The sequence below is a fragment of the Harpia harpyja genome, chromosome 3 (genome assembly GCF_026419915.1).
Source record: "Harpia harpyja isolate bHarHar1 chromosome 3, bHarHar1 primary haplotype, whole genome shotgun sequence".
Taxonomy (NCBI): Eukaryota; Metazoa; Chordata; class Aves; order Accipitriformes; family Accipitridae; genus Harpia; species Harpia harpyja.
Window position 1 is genome coordinate 46,342,686 of NC_068942.1, and position 20,259 is coordinate 46,362,944.

Genomic DNA, 20,259 nt, shown 5'->3' on the forward strand with positions numbered 1-20,259 from the left:
TCACTCCAGTATTACAAGTAGTTTGATATAAAATATAATGCATAGTTAACTATGGCTGCTGTAACTCATCTTCAGCTTTGCTCAGCTTCACCTTTCCTGATGGAGTTGTGTTACAGTTTAGCTTCAAGAAGATAATTACAAGACTCCCATCATTACTATGACTTTAACTTCAAACTTAATCTGGCAACCTATGTGAAGAAAGCTAGTTCAAAACTTTGGTTATGTCTTTAGCACATGCAGGTTACTGTTTCTCTTAAAAGTCTTAGGTTTAGGTCCTTTAGGTCTGAAACAAGTTTTTTCTCCATTGGGTCTTATTTCATCTCCCAGGAAACTGCTGCTTGGTTTGAATGCAAAAGTACAGGCATGACAAGCGTAGGCAGCCAGGCTTGCAACAACTCTCACAGCTTCAAGTCTACCATCTTTTATATAGAAATTAAAACAGTAGGTTTAAAAAAAAAACCACAAAAAGCTTGTAATATGTATTTCAAGAAGCAACCTTTTATTACATTAAAAAAAACTTCAAAAGTAGTTTAAAACAGTTGAAGATAATTCATCCTCTCTAATCCTTGAACTGAGTTTCTCATTTCAGTACTACCATTGCATGTTGACATAAAAGGCATTCTGAAACTGCATTTAAAAAAAAATATTTTTACACCTGCACAGCTGGTATCTTTCATGACATAAGGGACAAGAATTACATGATAATACATATCTGTGGCTGTAGTCAGACTTGCTCCTTAATTGCCTACAAAACATTTATTTCCACTTTTTGACATAAATTTACAGTTTTATATTACAGATGAAATTCAATCTGGACACAGAAAGGCCTTAGTTGCCTGTCTTGCATTATTACAGCTTTTTTAAATTCCTTTTGACAAAACACTGTTGTCTGTTAGTAAAAGCATCCCATAAAAGATGCTTTAAGCATTAAAACAAAACCTTGTATTCATCTCTGTAACTGTACAGGATAAGCGCTGGAACCCTGCAGAGGGAAGGAAAAGAGAGAACTTTTAAACTTTGAAACTGCAGGTTCAAAACCTACATTACCCATGGCAAATCTTAGCAATATGCTAACGGCGAAGATTCAGTAGAAAAGCAGTAAGTTGTAGTTCCTTTGGCTGTGACTGCAGTTTTCCCCTTAATTCTCTTTCCATTTATCTAGCCTGTTCAGTTTTCATTCAGTGATCTGAAGGCTTATGGCTAAGCAGTGTTCTGTGTGCAGGCATCAAATGGGAAAGGAAGGCTTCGTCAGGACGACATTACCTTCCCACCCAATGTTGTATGGAATATTGCTTCTATGTAGTAATTGTGTTCTGTTGCTCACAGCCTTGCAAAGCCACAGGAAGAAAAAAAGTTTTACTTGATGTTTAGTTGCCTTAGTTAACATTAGCAAACCTGAAGCAATTTTGGTGCATCTCCAAGAAAAAGGAAAGTAAATTTTTAGTCTCATTTAAAGGTTAAGTAGTACCTTCAAGCTGAACATAGGTTTAAGAAAATACATTATAAAGGAAACCCACAACAGGACATAAAATACCCAGGTCTCACCTAACTGTACCAGTACATGCAACAGCTGAAAATTTGAGGCTTAGAACTAGATGTGCCCAGACTATCTGTTTAAGCCTTGCCAGAATCCAACAAGGAGGCTACGAGTCGAAAATAAATGTTTTTATGCTTAGAAAACAGAAACAGGCTTTACTGTACATGTTGGGAAAGCATGCATTATGTTTGCTTAAAGCTGGGCAGTCCTATCAGCTCTGCCAGATTCCCACTGTATTCCTTCAAAGCAGGAGGAATTAAATGTGGTTGAGAGTTTTAAAAGGCAAGCTGAGTCTCTCCCATGAGAACAGAGGGTTACTATGTAGTAGAATAGCAGTATACCTGGATGTATATAGTTGTTTCCTATTCTGTTTTATGAACAAAGTAGCATATGAGATAACAGTGGGAATACATTTTTGAAAAGGCTTATAAAAATGAAGAATGTGCATGACCAAGAATTTACATTTTGCCACAAGTGACGATTAGATAATCAATAAACTCTTCTCATAGTAGTCAAGGTACTATACACATTTCCTGAATATTTCTTTTTTCCTCAGGGAGAGGGAAAGGGAAGAACAAATTAAGAGCAGCTTATTTAGTAAAGTTTGAATGCAGAAATAATGGAGATGTTTTATGTACCTGTAAGAGCTTAACAAATTTACCTCTTTTCCATTTTGATACTGTAAATTTCATCACAAATTGCTTGTAAATATGAACATCTCTGTTTTGGCCATCGTGACATCAGTTGTCTCACAGTAGCATCAAAAGCTTGTCTATCTCCATAAAACTAAGAAAAAGAAAATTGACAAGGAGCTATGATACAGTCTTACATTCTCTCATGAAGGAAATACTTCTGATTGGATTCAGTCTTCTGAACATCATGTAATGTCAATGCTCCTTAATTAAACAGGTTTCAAACAAAATTCATATAAATGTGCAACTTTTTAAATTTTTTTTTTTTAAGAAAACGTATTAAGAACTTAGTGATCAGTTTCTTAATACATACTTTAGCGATAAAAAGGCATAAGCAATGAAAGGGGCGCTCAGTTTCACAATGCTGGATAGAATATAAGAACTGTGGTCTAAGGGTGGTCAAAAGTGAATGATGCAGGCTGATCATGTGCTTTTTTTTTTTTTTTTTTTGTTTTAAGTAAAAGGTGATAAACTATCTCCATGATTTGGACAGACTGGATGAACTTAAGTATTTTGAAAATATATTCAAATGTTTTACTGCGGTCTGATTACCAGACAAGCCTTGCTTCAGAGCAGTAGATGAAAGGTATGAAAGTACTAAATCCACTTCCAGGCAGGATGCCATTCTTGAGTTTGGGTTTTTTGGGGGATGGGGAGGCATTTCTCTCTCTAGTAAGAACTTCTGACTTTAAAGCTACTGCTGTCATTGGAGGAAAGAAAAGAGCTTTGTCTTCCCCCTGCCCCCCCCCCCAGCAGTTTAAGTTGTTAAGAGGTGTCAATGTAATACTTATACATCCCCTTTTTATCTTGGCTTCACTAAGAGATGTTTCAGCTACTGTACTTGGAACAATTGCATCTGTATTTTGGATCCTCCTTCATTAACAGCTTCAAGGACCATCTTTGTTGAAACTGCTGTTAATGCTTATTGGTTTCTCAAAATGAGCAGTGAGACTTAATTTCAGTTAACTATTCTTGGGGAAAAAAACCCCAGAGCTTTGGATTAGGACTTCCTAATGGTGTCTTGTGTAACAGGTGTTTGACAAAAAGATTTTTCTAGCCTCAGTCAAGCTCCTTGGGTAAAAAAAATCCTTTCAAGTTTTAAAACCCAATTCAAACTCCTTGAAGGAGAAAAACTACACTGTGAATTTTACATTCCACTTCATTAGGAACAGAATTTGTCATCTATTGTTCAATTAGAGTTTTAACGACAATACTTGATTGCTTACCTCTAATGATAAGAAGTGTATCACAGTTGCTTTTGGCAGATCTACCTGTAAAAATATCATCAAGAAACCAATACTTAACAGTTCTTCTGTTATCAGTTTGCCAATTAGAGATTAGCTATACTGAAAGGAGTCAGACTTTTTGATTTCCAAAGAAGCACTCGTGCTGACAGAATTGGGAATTTGCCAAGGTTTTAAGCATTTTAAACAAAGTGTTCATGACAGATTCTGTTATGGAAAGTTCCAAACAGGCGTAGGCAAATAGGCAGTATGTTTCCTGAAAAGCATATACCATTTTAAAGTCCTTTGTGACACGGTCAGCAAAGTCTAAAAGCTATATACAAACAAAAGCTATGTTGGTTTAAATGTAAGAGCAAATCTAGCAGACCAAGTTACCAAATCTACAGTAGTTAGCATAAGTACAGCTTAAGAATTTACAACTAAATACTTGTTAGGTTTTGTTCTATGCAACTCTCCAATACACACAGTTTGAGATACTTTTCAGGTGTTAAGGAACCATGCCATAGGTCTTATTTAATCAGAAGTTTGGTTCATTTGGTATCTCTAAAGTAAGGCTATTGGCAGTAGTTTGTTCCAGATAGCAACTGCATCATCCAATTCAGTTAAGAGATTTGAAATTAATTCAGGCTTCTGCCAAATACTTACTGCTAAAATCTCGATCTCGCTTGTTTTCTGTTGCAGGCTAGAAATGAATGTCTGAAGTCTTGTTTGCACCTGGCAACAAAAGATGGGCAAATGTAAAATAAACTGCTTCTGTGACACAGGTTAGGAGCACGTATTTTCTACTTCATAGATGATGAGAACAGAAGAGGCTGCTTCTAACACAAGATGTAGAACTACATCATATTAAAACTAAAATTCACATGTAATAGAATTTTCAGTAACAATTCCACAATAATCCTTGATGAGGAGATGGGGTCTAAGCCACTCTTGCAGAAATGATAAAGACTTGCTAATACTGGTACTGTACTAAAGCAGATAGAACTGCATGTTACAATGTTAATTCTCACATATGTAGTAAAAACTACCTTTCTGTTTCTGCGTGTTAGGTAACTTTTCAGAGAAATGTGAGAATCTGTGACTGGATACAGTGAATCATCTCTAGCTGAAGAAGGATGACTGATTTGAAAGCCAAACCAAAGTACAGGTCATGCCTTGTAACACTTTTTTGCAGAGCAAGCTAATAATCCTGCAAAGGTAGCACTTTACAAATGTAGTTGCAGCCTTGCGCTATGTTGTCTTTTGTATCTTGCAAAGATGCTTTTATATATTAAAAACCTGAAAACAGCAAGTCTGTTTAGCTCAACACTCAGAGAATAACATCCAGTTCTTTATTTGGGTTCTGAGAACTATTTATAGGCAGGATTTTTTTGTTGCACACCCAAATTTGGACTGAAAAGGAGTAAGATTACAGTTCTGTTTTACCATGTACTCTAAATATCTTGAAGCCAATAATCCTAAATGAGCAAACTCTGACATTTGTTGCTAGCATAATTTAATCTTTTCTACATTATTGTAATATCACATTTTAGGCAGGGTTGTGTTTTTTTTTTGTTGGGGTTTTTGTTTTTGTTTTTCTTTAAATCTGCAAGTTTTTCTTAGGCCTTTGAGACAACATAATGAAATACATAGAGTATCTGTTACAAACATATTACAAATGAAAAGTATGCTGAACTTGCACCTTTAACACAGTTCAGCATTTATATAAAAAAAGGAAAATTCCAGAACCACAGTCCCTACTAAAATAAGATTTCTAATATGTATGTACAATGATGGCTGAGCCACAATGTCACAGATAATCCCCAAGATCCAAAACGTTAAAAAATGGTAGTCTTTGCCTTCAAACTTTTGTGTTGTTCATCGTCTGTTTTATGAATAAAGAACAAACAGGATGTATTTGTGTAAGTTAGGTGATAGTGAAAATATGAATTCTACCATTCCTTCACTTTTAAGGATCACTTCTTAATACTTATTTGATGTGTGTGTACCTGAATTTCTTGACGACGCCTAGCACTGGCAGATAATTTTTCAGAAGCTATAACACTAACATTAGGCACAAGAGTTCCATGTGATTCAAATACACCTAAAATGCAAACATATAGTTTTAGATTATATTCTTTCTTTATACAAGAAGTAGCAAGAAATAGAAAATTTACAAATATTAATAAGCTAAGATCTGTATAGTGTAGGTTTTGAAAAGCTGCAAAAAACCCCCCAAAGTCAGTCAAGTAAACAGGATAGTGAAAATGTGCATGTAAATTCTCAAACGCTCACTTATGACTTTGAAGGACTGGTTGGTAAGACTAAGAAATTTGGTATTTTACATCAGTGTTCCCTGAAACTAATAGAGGAATGTAGCATACCTAACACCAAAAAAAGAAAAGCTGTTACAAGAATGAGGCAACTATTTAATGCTCTGTCCCTTAGCAGAGTTAATGACAAAACAAACAATAAACCCCAGCTCCCCCAAATAACAATAAATTTTGAAATGGCTTACTTTGACATCCAAATTGCCACTTCTGGTAAGCACACACAAAAAAAACCCAAACCAAGTTAAGCATGGCCACCTCTCTCCCTCACTGTTATGCAAGGGCGGGCAGGAAGTGTTTCTTTAAAAACAACCACCACCGCTACCACACACTGTATCAGTACCTAATAAAATAATTACCAAAAATGCCAAACTTTATCCACACAACAAGTACTTAATATTATTCTTTATATGCAAACTTCTATTATCAGACTAAGGAGTGCAAATCTGTAGCTAGAAATGTAAAGGCATTTTCATTTGAAGAAAGAAAATCTTAGTAGAACAGTAGGTCAATGTACATGGGTCTCAACACTGTAACAATCACAGGTCATGTCATTTTTCATCAAGATGACATTTAATTTCTCCTCAGCTAGGAAATGTTCATGGTTTTTGGTTTTTCCCCCATCCTGAATCACTGCATCAATGAATGCTTGTATGGGGAATACTCTGTCTGTTGGTCTGAGCACTCATTTTGTTAGTTTGGAGAAAATTTCAGTTTTAGATCACTTGGAACAAGATTTGAGATTAGGAGGAAATGTCTCTAACCAGAGGCACTGCTAGAAAACATTTTCTTTCTCTGACTCTGGTAATGCTTTTAAAATTTATGTTCCAGCAATATTTTCTTATAAAACAGTTTTTAAGCAGAAAGAGAAATGGTTTGTATATTCTATAACTACAAATTAAATACCTGAAATATTAGTAAATGATCCCTTTTGATTTGGTACTGAAAGATTATCTGAGGTTTCTCTAAAAATAAACAAAGACAGTTAGGGAAACAAATTTACAGTAACAAAGAAATACTGTAATAAGACATGGTTTCAGATTATCATACACACACACTTATTTCATTCCAACAGATAAAGAAATTTATGGATACTTCCCAGCACACATCTGCAGATTAAATTCTATTCTGGAACAGACAGGAAATCATACAACATTACATTACAAAATCAGATCTAGAAGCAATCTTTGTGTGTCCTACGGATAAAAAACCCAATGTACTCCCCATCACGCAAGAGTGATTTAGATCTTAATACTAGAAGATATTATGAGAATATTCTCTCTAAATTATTAATTTAATCTACAACTTCTTACAGGTTTCTGTGAGATAATACTAAAGTATCAAAGTAATATTTATACTTAAGATCACACCTACTCAAAGAAGCTTTCAATAATTAGTTTGGATCCCTTTACTTTCCACATTCAGGATTCATTCAACAAATAAATTTGCCGGTGTTAATACAATCATAGTTATTGCATTTCTCCGTTTAGTATTACCAAATACAGGTTTTTCTATAATCTGTTCTCAGGATCTAAAAATAAGGTAACTTTTAGAAAGAATTATTTTCTTTCACAGCTTCTGGTAGATCCTGTAGGTTTGTCACAAAAGACATGAAAATCAGGTTAGTTGCAAAGTTACAATGCCAAGACTGGCTGAGGCCAGAAAAAGGAGAAGGAAGAGGTGGGCAGCAGAAGTCAACCACCTGCACAAACTACTGCTTGAGTTAAGCACTTCCCAGCTTAACTATTTCCTTTATTGTTAACTCTTTTCAGAAATACTACAGATGTCAAATCTGTTAGTTTCTGAACTCTAGTTTGTGTGACTAAACCATGTCTGTTCCTGCTTCCAGTACGTACATACATACATATGTACACACATATAAATATATACAGACATGTGTATAATTATACATTTACAAAGGGATATGTGTGAATAACAGCTATTGCACACAGGTGTGACTGTAGCCTCTCCTGTGATGTCTGTACTAACTTCTATTAGTGACAATAAATAGTAATTTCAACAAAGACAGGATGATGTGGTGTTGCTGTGTACCCCGAGTCTTTGCCAGGTGTTACTTTCATTTGTGCCAGCCAAAGCGTACATACAGCTGTGCTACAATTACACCTTCATTTTTACCGTATCAACACTGCCTCAGAATGAAAGGGATTTACTGCTTTAATTCTTTGATTACACAGTACATCAATGTAATGGACTTCTGGTCAGTATCAGGGACTTGCAGGCAGTCCTGCCATACAAACAATACTGGTGTTCTAGTAGCATTTGAGCTGGATAACCACATGGCCTTTTAATTTATGAAGCACTAACACTGTTTGAATGTAACAGCAGCTAGGGAAATCAGTCTCTTAGTCTCAATAAAATTCTGTAACCAAGCCCTTTGCTTTCTTTTCCCCTCAAAAGGGGATTCAGCAAAGCTCTTACTCTTTATCAAATAAAATCAAGATTTAACTAAGCATGTCTTAAAATTATTTCATTAAAACAAACATACATTCACTTCTGATTTTGACTATTCACATTGACATGTTATGCTACTTACCTACTACATCTTTCGTCACAGATTTTAATTTTCAGTTTCTGGATCAGGTGATCTATTAAGTCAGATTCTAAAATCCTTTTCTCCGTCTGTCTGTCTTTCTCAAAGGATTTCACCTATGATGTAGTTCAGTGGTTCTTAAGATTGTTGATTCTTAAAATGGCATATGAATAAACTTATCAAACTTGATCAAAACCAAACTGGATTATTCACCCGTTAAAGGTGAAGCAGTCAAAGGTAGGAAGCTATCATCACTACTGATCAATCACTGCCAATTAAATCTTTGATTAGATTTTTGGGTTTTTTTTCAATCAGCTGATTTCTTCTGCATTCCCAAAGCTTAAACTAGCTTGGCTACTTGTATTTGATATATGATAATAAATTTTTTAACAGAATGGTTTATAGGTGCAAATACCATGTTAATAATAGCTTATTTGGTTTGGGGCTTTTTTTTTTTTTTTTAAGGAACTGTGTTAGAATAAGGCTTGCCTTTCAGTTTGCAAAAGTTAGACTCAAACATTCAAAACTTAGAACATCTGCTCCATCTTTACGGGGAAGAGATTAATCAGTAACACCACCATTCACCTCATTAGCATGTTCTTCGTTGGTTTTGCTTCAGTAAAGCATGTTTAAAAGAACGCTCTGTAATAGTCTTGTGAAAGACATTGATATATCGCATTCTCATCATCCAAATCTACTTGTTCATACAGCTATTACACAGTTATTTGCTATCTGTGTTACAATGACAAGGAAAGTGAATAACAAGTGAAAAACATTTCAGTAATTCACATTGGCTAGGTAACATGGCCATGCTAGATGCTGTCAAATGGTTACTTTTTTCCAAAGAATAAATATTTATTCAATGAATAATGATCTTTTTCCTTATGATCCAGAATCAAGAATATTTTAAAACTTCTAACTTCTAAAAAGGTACCAGAACCACAGGCTGCAGAGCACAGAAGGTGGTAATTCATGTTGTGACACAGCCTAGTCTTTGAATCTTAACCGTAGCTTACTTAGAGATGAGTGTGGTTCAGACTCTGCCTGTTTGAACTACGTAGATTTTTTTAGATTTATGTTTTAGTTATATTTGTTTTGTAACATGGAAAGCTGCCAACTGGAAAGATCACAGAGTCAACTAATTCCTTTTGTAGATTCAAAGAAATCAGAGACAACAGAAACCTTTTTCCATGTAAAGACACCAATCACTCAAAGTCAAGCAATGTTTGCACTAATTTCTGGACTATTCCTAGAGGAAAGGAGGTCTGTAAATAACAGTGTTACAGAGGGATAAAAAGGAGGCTGCTTCTTCAGAACTTTCTACTACTTAGCAACTGAAACTGTATTTACCTGAATTCCATCTACTTAAATACTTCATTAAAAATAATAATGATCTTAAAAAACAAAGAAATATAGAACAACAGATTATAAATCTGAAACACCATCAAGCATCCTCTCATCCCACACTTACCTTCACATGACTTCCTTCTTTATCTGACACAAGAGCCACATATGTAATCCCAGAGCATCTGCAATATTCCTGCAGTTCTTCCTGGGACTAAAATGGAACAGAGGAAGGGGAATTGGACAGAAATTTGACAGATTATAAAATGATAACTTAAGTAATCAAAGTCTCCTGCCCTTAATTAAAATAACTCGATATGCAGCAGTTACAATGATTATATAAGTTTCTGAGAGAACTTTATTAACAAGTCCAGGAGGTAAAACTTCATTATGCATGTATTTATCCACCCAATGCTCCTTAAAAATTGAAATCTAGGTCTACACTAGACAGAGAGAATGCTTAGGGCCTGCAGTCCTAGTTCCCACATGGAAGGGCTGGCTGGATCTAGAAGTGCAGGGTCTACATAACTGTAAAAATGTGCAATGTAACATCAATCAAACAGTTACCACCCCACTGTCTGCAACTTTCAGTAATAGCTCAGTCCTGCATGACTGGTACTCTTGTCATGAAAGCCGACTCCAGCTGGGTTTCATGTAAACCTGAGGCTGACTTGCATCACTCTCAGTGCTGAGCTTACTGAAGGGCTGGCTATGCTGACTTAGCAGTGGGTTGCAGGGCAGCATTACACAGAGGTAAGAACCACCCAAATCTTCATTCCTTAAGAATCACAAAAAGAAGAGAAGCCAGGGTGATCATATAAAAAGCATAATGATATGGGGTTTTTTTCAATTCTGAGGGATTGAAGCCATCAGAAATGTTATGGCAAAAGTTTACAAAAAAGTCATGCAATTAAGTGAGTGAGCTCAAAACTGTCTGCTCTGCAGCACATAACTCAGAATTGGCAAGTGCACAGTGTTTCTTTTGTTAGTCACCAACTACCATACTTAAAAGGTGAACCAGACTCATAATCCTCAGATAACTGCCACCACTGTTGAAAGGGACTTCAGCATTGCCATGCAGCTCACTACTCCAGTGAGGCAGTAGTGGCTAAAGGGTCTGCTTGGTTTCAACTGGAGAAAAAAGGGCACAATTCAGCTTGCCACTTTCTCTCCCTCCTACACACATCTCTCCAGGAACTACAGGGGGACCCCATAGCGCATCTAGTAGCTCAGTTTACTAAACTGTTTTTCTAACAGTAAAATGATGTCAATATTCCCTCTGTACCTGATAGTCTTCAGCCATCTGGATATATTTAAAAGTCAATGCTACTGTTCTGTTCCAGACATGCCCTTTATTAAGGATTAACTCATCAATTCAGGGATCCCACCTGCAGCCTTCACTGAAAGGAAAATTTATTGCCTTCACTGGTACAAAATACGCTTCTGCTTTGAAGCATCCTCACTTCACTTAATTGGAGCTAACTGGCCTCATTTAAAATTCATTATGCAACTTTCCCCCTTGATTTCAATAGGCCTTGGACTCCACACTCAAGTGTATAATCGGGGAAGGTCACTTTATTCCTCTGTGCTCTGAGGAGCGCATTAAGATCCTTCATCACACTTTTAGATACTCTGGGAGATAGAGAGGAAGAATGCTGCAAGGCCAGTGAGACTTTAGCATCATTGTACCTGAATACCACCCTACACGCTCAGTTTGATTCTGTAACTCAATAAAAACCAGAAAAAATTGAAAAAGGATGGTCTCAGGCTGCACTGATCTTGAAGAATGACAATATAGTTAACACACGAGATAGAATTTCTACCTGGGACCAGTCATACATTATTTCAGCTGGAATTCCTACAGTCCAGAGCTTCTGAACAATATTGACAGCTCTACCCATTGACATCTGACCAACACTTACAACCAGCAGGTCACATGAGCTGACAGAAACCTGAAAGGAAAGTAAAAACAAGGGTGACAGTATTAGCCACAAGACCACCTTTTCCCTTTCATAATGTGGTTAAAGTAACAAGGATAAACATACTAATGTTTTTCAAAATGCCTCAAGCTGAACAAAAGGGGTTAGATCCACCTCTTTTTAGAGCCACAATCTACCTAAGCATGTTTGAAAGTCACTGAAGCTCAATCTTTGATGAACAGCATCTGCACAGCCTCAGCTTGCAAAGTATCCTAGCCTATTCTGTTCTTTACTTCCCACTCTTCTTAGCAATGTTCATTTACTCCTATAAAAGTTAATAAAATACACATTCCACAACCAAGTGAAATTGTGTGACACTGTACAAAGTAGTCCATTTTCTTAAGTTTTTTATTTTACTAAATAATTTCATGTAGAGAAACACAGAAGAAAACAGGTCATCTCAATGACCCTGTCTATTTCAGTATGGTATTATTTTGGAACACATCTGAACATCTCATTTTTTGCCCATCTGTGGCTACAATTAGGTTACTAAACTGTCAGGAGTAAACAAATTAACAAAACCCCCCAACTCCCCAAAAACATACTTACAGAATCCTCCACACTGGAAACAGCAGCAGTTATTTTATCTATAGCTACGCTGACTCCAACAGCTGAAGGAATTGGTCCTACTGTCTGCGGCCCTCTAAACTGTGGAATCTCAAAACAAGACACAAACAAAATGTAAGACCCAAATAGTTATCTTTGCAAGATTTCAAAAAGGTTTTTAATTTTTTCATGGTTTTAAAAAAAAATCTGAATTCATTAAAAGAGATGAGCACATACCAGATGATCATATCTGCCCCCTGCAGCAAGAATTTCAGGCACAGTTCTTTGTCTTCTTTTGATGTATGCTATAAACTGAAAGATAATACCATTGTGCTGCTGTATTTTGTAAACTAGTCCCAGATTTATAGAAACCTGTAAAATAAAAATGAGTATATGTACAAGACCTTTACCAATATGACTGGTTAATATAATTAATTTCCTATTAGCAGTATGGATTGAAAACACTGTTCTCACATAAGGAAGACATACGGAAACACTCCTTATCTCCAAAAATTTAAAATACAATTAAAAATAAGGAAATGATACTTTCATCTTAAGCATCCCAAGAGACCTATAGCACAAAACCCAGACAGCAAGCCTCAAGGAAGGAGGAGGGGAGGTATTTAGTAGTCATCAGCTTTCTGTATTTTTAAAAATATTTATAGTTTGTTTCAAAACTTTAAAAATTCCTTTATGCTCTAGGTAATGCCTTCAATCTTGGTTGGGAGGAAAAAAAAAAGTCTGTGTGTCATTGGATAGAAACTAAGCCAGAGACTTCTGACTGGAAGAGGTCTTATTCTTAAAATGAGTCTTAAAAAAAAAAAAAATTAAAAAAAAAAAAAATCACGCCAGTATTATTACTTGCTGTCAAAAGACACTTTGCTGTGCCTTCCTATTCTGAAATATCATTACTTTGTTTCCTGGAAAATTACAAGGCCCAGCAGCCTATAAATCCATTAATTTATTAGCAGATTATTTTACAAACCTGAAGTTTTATTCCAAGTTGCTTTAACAGACCAATGATTTCCTCTAAATCCTTCATGCCGTGCTTCAACAGCTGAGTGACACCTGGCTTTTGTTTTATCATTGTGTTTAAAAATGGAAATACATTACTTGCTTCTCCCTTCTGCTCAATGAATCTGTAGAGTCGAGAAAGCTAAAACCAAAAATCAAATAAAAAACATAGGTAGCACCACTGATAGTGCTCATAATAGGTCACATCTAAAAAACCAAAAAAAAATTGACTTAGTGTGAGTAAAATATCTGCCTTTTTTGCTCATTTTGCCCAGCAGCCTGTTTTTACCTAGTGAGCTGAGGAAAGGAATGGACAGGCACAAGTCTCATCAGGGTGTCCAGAAGTTAACCTCAACTCTTTATGCACATTCACTGTTATTTGCAGACATTTTTTTTTTTTGAAGTTTCTCTCAGTTTGTTTTACTAAATACCACTGTACAGTATTCCATTTACCCTTTTATTGTTTCCACAGTCTGAAAAATATGTTTAGAAGAAAAAAGAAACTTGGACAGTTGCAATACGGACTTCCAGAGAGAACAGAGAACAAAATCAGACCACTTCCAAAGAGACTGATCTATTCTGAACAGCAGATGTAACAGATTATTTTTTTTACTTTGGCTGATTAAATTGCAAAGTAATTAAATGTTACTGACTTATGGCAAGTTACACAGAAATTAACATTGAATTAAAATTACTTACACTATTCGATGTGAGAGAAAGATTACAGAATTTGGCTTCTACTTCTCTTTTAGTTAGCTTTTCAGTCTACAACAGAAACAGATTCAAACATATTCAACAACCGAGTTACCAAAAAATATTACTATTGCTAAGAATTAAAACACAACTTCCCAAAACCTTTAATTAAAGGTTGCATTTACAAACTGCAATAATAGAACAAAAATAATAACATTTTCCACCAATCTTGTAGTAAGGCCACATTTGGCTTGGTTTCAAGCAGCAACAAAAAGTATAGAAATACCAACTCTGCTGAAAAGCACTTCTGCGTAGATATTGAAATGCTTATGTAAATTAATAAACAACAAAAAAAGAATAAAGGAAATAAAAAGGCATTTTGTTGGGATTTAAACACTACCTTAATTATTCAAATGAATTTAATCTATTTTCTCTGCTGATAAGGTAGAAAAGACCAACATGGTATCAAGATACATTGTAAAGTTTTTATTGAGTATCCTACCAGTTCTTAATTATACAGGTGAATAATTCTCTCATAAATACACATTTAAAAATCATCTTAAAACATCCCAATCCAGTAGTAACAGAAAAGTAATTTATCTGAGTTTACAGCCCAAAGATAGTCAGCCTTTTTATATATCGACAGGATATTCCTTGTTATGCTGGCAATGGGCTGTTACTCATTTTTAGAGAAAGCTCCACAAAATAAGATACTCTACAGTGATGATGACAGAGATTAGATTAATAACTAGTATCTTACCACAGCATCATACAGAATGATATAAACTTGATTAAGTTTATCCTCTGGTATCCCACAGTGCAAAAGTATAGCTTTCAGTAAGGCAGTGTGGTTCAAGTAAATACTGTACTTTCTTTCCTAATGAAGGGTAAAGAAAAAAGAAAGGAAAAAAAAAAAAAGGTTTTACTTGCGTTCCATTTTGCTTAAAAAAAAAAAAAAAAAGATTTCCTAACAGTTCAAAAATAACTTCAGACCTCTCCTTCCACCACCTTACCTTCCCTCTATAACTAAAGAATGGCAAGGCTTGTCCCATTCTACAATAATGACTGTCTGACAGAAGGAAGATGTTATTTTAATGGCACTGTAAGGATTCAATTAATATTTCCTTTGCACACAAACCTATGCTTCATTTTAAGTTTACCTACGAAACATATTTTTGATTTAAATGACAGTGTTCTGTAACTGACTACAAATAAAACGTGAAAACAGTTCTGTACTTGTTAAGGTTAAAGGAACTATCCTTTTTAAATACATTAGACTGAAGATTTACTTAGATTCAAATTTTAGGATGGAAAAGAGAGCAAAGGGGATGATTAGAGAACCTACCTGTAGCACTGAAAACTCTTGAATGATTTCTGAAATGGCATAAATTGTTTCTGCTATAGGCAAAAAGCTATTTCCAGTAGATGTAATGATGTCAAATGCACATTCTAGGAGTTCTTTGGGATGACAGCGGTCTAACTTTCGAGGTCTGAAAACTCGCTCTATACAGTATCTAAAGGAAACATTGAAGAACAAATCAGCATCTTCAGTGGTTACTGTCATAAAGCGTGGCATCTGTGCAAAACATCATCTCTATGTCCCTTACCTTTTCAAGTTTGATATGTTATTTCTAGCTACAAATCTTGCAAAAGGAATCTGCAAAACAAAATACATGAACGCTGTTGAAACAAAAGATTCAGTCTGACTAGGCTCTGAAACTGGAGATGAATTACTACTGTGCAGTAACACTTGTACTCTCACATATTATAGTGCCTTAAGTATTTGCCATAGCCAAGTAGTATTAATCTAATCATCCTTGCTGCAAGTTTTAAATAAAAACGTCTCCCCCCGCCAAGTTTCTAGAAGAGCTTGGAGGGGGACACAAGGACATTTCTTAAGTTACCCTAATGCATGCAAAATGCATCATAAATCGACTATGAGCATATTAAAACGTACAAGCAGGTATTTTACTGTTTACATAAAGAAATAAAGGAGTATTTTTTAATAAATCTTTGGTCAACACATTTTCCAAAACAAGTAATTCCAACGGAAAGATCTATTTTGTAGATCCTGCACAAATCCTTAACTGTGAATCATATTATATAGCTTGATGTTATAAATGCAAAGGAAGGGTGAGTCAAACTGACCTTAAATTAATGAAATGGAATATAAAAAGTCAGGTTCTTTAACCATCAATAATAAACAAAAGATAACACTTAAGCATTTATGTGTGAAATTAAGTGCAAGGTAATTAGGCCAACATTGCATATAACTGGTTATTACTGAGGAATCCAGACAGTAAAATCTGAACTGTGCAAACAGCAATTCCTCTCAAGAGTAGAATGACCTTTGATAACATCTGTTTGAGGAACATAAAACTGGACAGACTGTTACCCACATTCTCTATGAAGACATATAAATAAGAAAGGGATGAGAATATTAGAATTTTCACTGGTCACTGGAAAAGTCTTGTCTCTTATACGTGCAAAAAAAAAAAAACCCACAAAAAAACCCAAACCAGCAGTGACATCTATCACATTTATAATATGGCATTATTTTCACCTATGTTAAAAAAAAAAAAAGAAAGAAAAAAAGAAATAAAAAGGAAAAGTCTATTTCTTCCCTATGTGGTCAGGACTCCAGCTGTCAAGACCAGGAGTACAGCACTAAGGAATACAGGAACAGACACTGAAAGATACACTACTTCAACAGTCAGAAGTAGTATAAGCCTAAACCAAATTTATCACTAGTGAATCAAAGGTATCTACAGACACTACCAGCACTCTTCAAACCCAGCTTTCCCTACAGAGATGATACTACTTACTCTGAGGTCATAAGGAAGCATTACCAGCATCCCACTCTGATCCATGAAATATGAAGCTTCATTATGTTCGTATAGTTTTTTATTTCTGGGTATTAGCAATGGAGTATGCAGCTTGATGGCTCCTGCACAAAACCAGTAAAATACTATTATCTCCCATTTCAGAAGTAACATCTGCTTTTTACAAGCTCATGAACAACCTTGCAGGGCATGATAATCTCAAGTAACAACTTTTAAAATTACATTATTTTAAGGGTCCTTGATAGACCTTCCTCTTCCACTGTTCAAAGCAAGCCATCAAAGAAACTTTGATGTTCTATCTTGCATGCCTCTTGGGCTCAGCAGGCAGCCCACAGAGAAACAAACTGTGAATTCCACAGCTCCAGCAGAATCCTCACCTTGTCCTTCCTCTTTAAACACCACCTTTCACAAAAGCATGCACACAAAACAGATGAGAAACTCTACAGATACCACTAGTACTGTTTTGGTCTAGAGGCACTTCCAAAGAGAACAAGTATTGCTCAGACATGTTGCATCCTGTGTCTCAAAAATGTACGGGAAGTGTTTATGGTTCACTTTAAAACCTCATAAATACCTTCTTTTTCTGGCTGTATTTTGCAACCATCTATCTGTATGAATTCAATCTTCATTGAAACCTTACTATTAACAATAGTATCACTAATCACTGAAAAATACTTTCCTGTTTTAAATTCGCTACTGGTTCTCATACAGCTCTTTTATTATAGACTCATGTCTTCAATTAGATTTCAACATAAACATTTAAATCAGGAGAAAAAAAAAAAGCCTCAAAAACAAGGAAATGCTTTTAACCATTACAGATGGCAGATACAATCTAATGGAAAAAATATATATCCAACCCCTGACAGTTTTTTTCCAAAAGAATGAAAAAATTTCAATCTCTAAAATGCTGACAAACACTTTCCAAAGTCTGTCAAGCTTTAAATGGTGTGTGTGTGGGAGGAAGTAACTTCTCCTTACTTGACTTCATGTTTCTCATTTTCTCATTCTTTTGTATTGCCAAACCCTGATCATGCTTAATCAGATTATGATGTATTAGGAAATCTCCCTGTTTCTATTTTAAAGTTCTCTATTTTTATATAAAATAGTATCATGAATGCCTCTAAAACAATACAATGTGTAACATTTCAAATGTGACAGTGTGTGTATAAATTTTCTTCCTCTCTTAAAAACTAATTTTAAGCAAATACTATTGCTAATGACTGGACAGAGTCCTGGAAAGAAAAACCATCAAAGACTGTTAAACACTATGACACCAGCTGTGGCTCAGGAAGCTCCTGAACAGCAAATCATTGCTAAGAGCAGTATCACTGAAAGTACCACTATGCACTTGCTCTGCTTCCACACTCTTTCTTAGGCCATTCCCATTCTGGCTATGTTCAAAGAGAGGTTACTGTGCTACATGGATGCTTGGTCTTTCACTGTAGAGCTATCCCTATATTCAGATCTAGATTTTATGTAACACTCCCTACCTCTAAAAGCTCATTATAGACTTATCAGAACAACCAAATACATTTGAAGATATAATTAAGATTTTCACTTTTCTTTCTGTAGAAAATTAAAATAGTTCAGATTTGAAGTTAACAGCTATTACTGTATGCCAAAATAACAGCAAAAAATAATGTAAAGCTTCAAATGATATGCAACTACTGAACGTACTTTCTGACTCATGTGATAGCAGTAAAACTATTCCATTCTCTTAAATCCATTCAATCACGAAAAAGGAAATGAATGACTTTTGTCAACACACCCACCGTGTCTTTTAAATATCCGGCTGACAATCTCACATACATGCTGCTGTATCTTGGCTGCCCAAATAGAAAAACTACCCTGAAACCATCACAAATAAAAAGTACATATATAATTCATATGCCATGAACACTCCATGTAATATAGGCAATAAGCATTCTGCTATCTCGTCCCACTATAAAAAATTGTAATTGCTTACATAATAAAAAATAACTACAGCTACACAAAGCATTACTGTACTGTGTTACCTTGTATTTCTTTAGATTTAGGAAGATTTTAGAGTTGAGAAACTGAGGATTACTTTGATTGCCATGCTTAGAAATAGAGGAAAACATTCAGAGGCAACACATTCTGTTGGCAATCAGATGCAAGTACCATTAGTCTGACAGAAGTTCAGAGTAAAGAAAGTAATCATCTGGACATAAGCTTAAAAGTTTTAGCTGCTACAATCAAATACTGCTCGTTTCTTCATTGAAGAATGAACCTAAGGTTCAAATGGCAAGTGGTTATTCAAGCGCACATAGTATAGTCTGTAGCTTTAAATGGGAACTAATGTGACAGTTAATCTTAAGAGATAACACAATTCTCTCAAACATGTTAGAGTTCACCTGTATAAACATTTTTTTAAAAATCCAACACAGGAATAAAACCCCCACACATCCCCATAACACCTACAAACCTTCAGCATATCACTGTCATAGGTATAGTCTATAGCTGGAGATATACGCTGTGAAAATATATGACTCATCATAGTCCGGTAGGCCTTTCCATCCACGTTTGCTAAGGTATGGTGGAGTACTTCATGGAGTTCAGACTCTTCCATTTGTGGTGGTGGAAGATGTTCACTTTTTAACAGCTCCACAGCTGTTGGTCGTGCTGCAGGATCATGGTTCAGGAGCCATGTAATAACCAATCTCTACAAATTAAATCAAAATTTTATAGTTTAGAAGAATTTCATATACTAGCAGTATTTACAACAAACTTCTTAGTCACATCACATTAATAAAAAAATTATGAGACTCTACAAGGGACAAAAAAAGTAGGACCTGAATCTTTCGGGTGGATATTCTTTGCTTATTAAATTCTAATTATCTTTTACTGTGTTATCTGAATAAAATTTACTAACACAAAAATTATTAGAAATGTGCCTTCTGGGATGACAAAATATGTAGTATCCTTTGTTGTTCTGTTTTATGCTAGCACTGGCATCTCTTTATAAACAAAGTTAAGAGAAAGCAGAATCATATGCGTAAGAACAAAGATTTGACAGTTACAGATACTAAAGAAAGGGGAATCTTCCTGGCACATTACAGTAAACTGTACAAGATGGAAACATTTTTATGGTACTAGTAACGGGCAGACTGCTGTTTCATAGGCATAACAGACAAAAAGCTAATGCTAATGTTCAAGAAAAGAGTCTACTAGCACAAGGAAAAAGTTATCTAGATGGTCCAGACAAAATTACACTGCTCCTTATGACTTCATTTCTTTGCCATGGAGGCATCCAGAACAGCTCTTGGCAGCTCTTTCCAAACTCAGAGCAGTCAAATTAGCTTGCACACCTCTTTCTGTTCTGTGACACAGATTTTTTTCAAAAGTTTAAGTTTAGAGTTCAACAATATAGCTGCCATTTGTCTGAGCCTAAAAAAGCTGAAATTGTCCCTCAGAGCTTAAAAGGTATGCCAGTGAATTCTGCATTTCTTTATGACTGTGCTCAGGGAACTTTGTGGGTAAAGTATA

General features: G+C 35.3%; 1 protein-coding gene and 1 long non-coding RNA gene across 12 annotated transcripts in view; one reads left to right on the plus strand and one right to left on the minus strand.

Annotated features, from left to right (window-relative positions):
• Positions 1 to 478: 478 nt before the first annotated feature.
• EIF2AK4 (eukaryotic translation initiation factor 2 alpha kinase 4) overlaps positions 479 to 20,259 on the minus strand; it is a 40,679-nt gene continuing 20,898 nt past the window's right edge. For 2 of the 11 annotated variants that reach the window (XM_052782442.1, XM_052782443.1), the window contains exons 21-39: positions 19,199 to 19,435; positions 18,525 to 18,600; positions 16,735 to 16,856; positions 15,517 to 15,566; positions 15,255 to 15,423; positions 14,670 to 14,786; positions 13,916 to 13,981; positions 13,188 to 13,358; positions 12,440 to 12,574; positions 12,206 to 12,313; positions 11,501 to 11,629; positions 9,805 to 9,891; positions 8,337 to 8,449; positions 6,689 to 6,747; positions 5,462 to 5,556; positions 4,119 to 4,187; positions 3,456 to 3,500; positions 2,199 to 2,323; positions 479 to 982 (exon numbers count right to left, since the gene is read on the minus strand). In XM_052782442.1, the coding sequence (XP_052638402.1) occupies positions 928 to 982; positions 2,199 to 2,323; positions 3,456 to 3,500; positions 4,119 to 4,187; positions 5,462 to 5,556; positions 6,689 to 6,747; positions 8,337 to 8,449; positions 9,805 to 9,891; positions 11,501 to 11,629; positions 12,206 to 12,313; positions 12,440 to 12,574; positions 13,188 to 13,358; positions 13,916 to 13,981; positions 14,670 to 14,786; positions 15,255 to 15,423; positions 15,517 to 15,566; positions 16,735 to 16,856; positions 18,525 to 18,600; positions 19,199 to 19,435 (2,028 nt within the window). In that variant the 3' untranslated portion in view covers positions 479 to 927. Of the gene's footprint in view, positions 983 to 2,198; positions 2,324 to 3,455; positions 3,501 to 4,112; positions 4,188 to 5,461; positions 5,557 to 6,688; positions 6,748 to 8,336; positions 8,487 to 9,804; positions 9,892 to 11,500; positions 11,630 to 12,205; positions 12,314 to 12,439; positions 12,575 to 13,187; positions 13,359 to 13,915; positions 13,982 to 14,669; positions 14,787 to 15,254; positions 15,424 to 15,516; positions 15,567 to 16,734; positions 16,857 to 18,524; positions 18,601 to 19,198; positions 19,436 to 20,259 lie in introns of those variants that run through there. The other 9 variants (XM_052782444.1, XR_008234464.1, XR_008234465.1 and 6 more) reach the window with 9 other exon arrangements.
• LOC128139687 (uncharacterized) lies at positions 2,824 to 8,250 on the plus strand. Its single transcript, XR_008234468.1, has 2 exons — positions 2,824 to 4,237; positions 4,523 to 8,250. It is a non-coding gene; the product is annotated as an uncharacterized LOC128139687 (long non-coding RNA).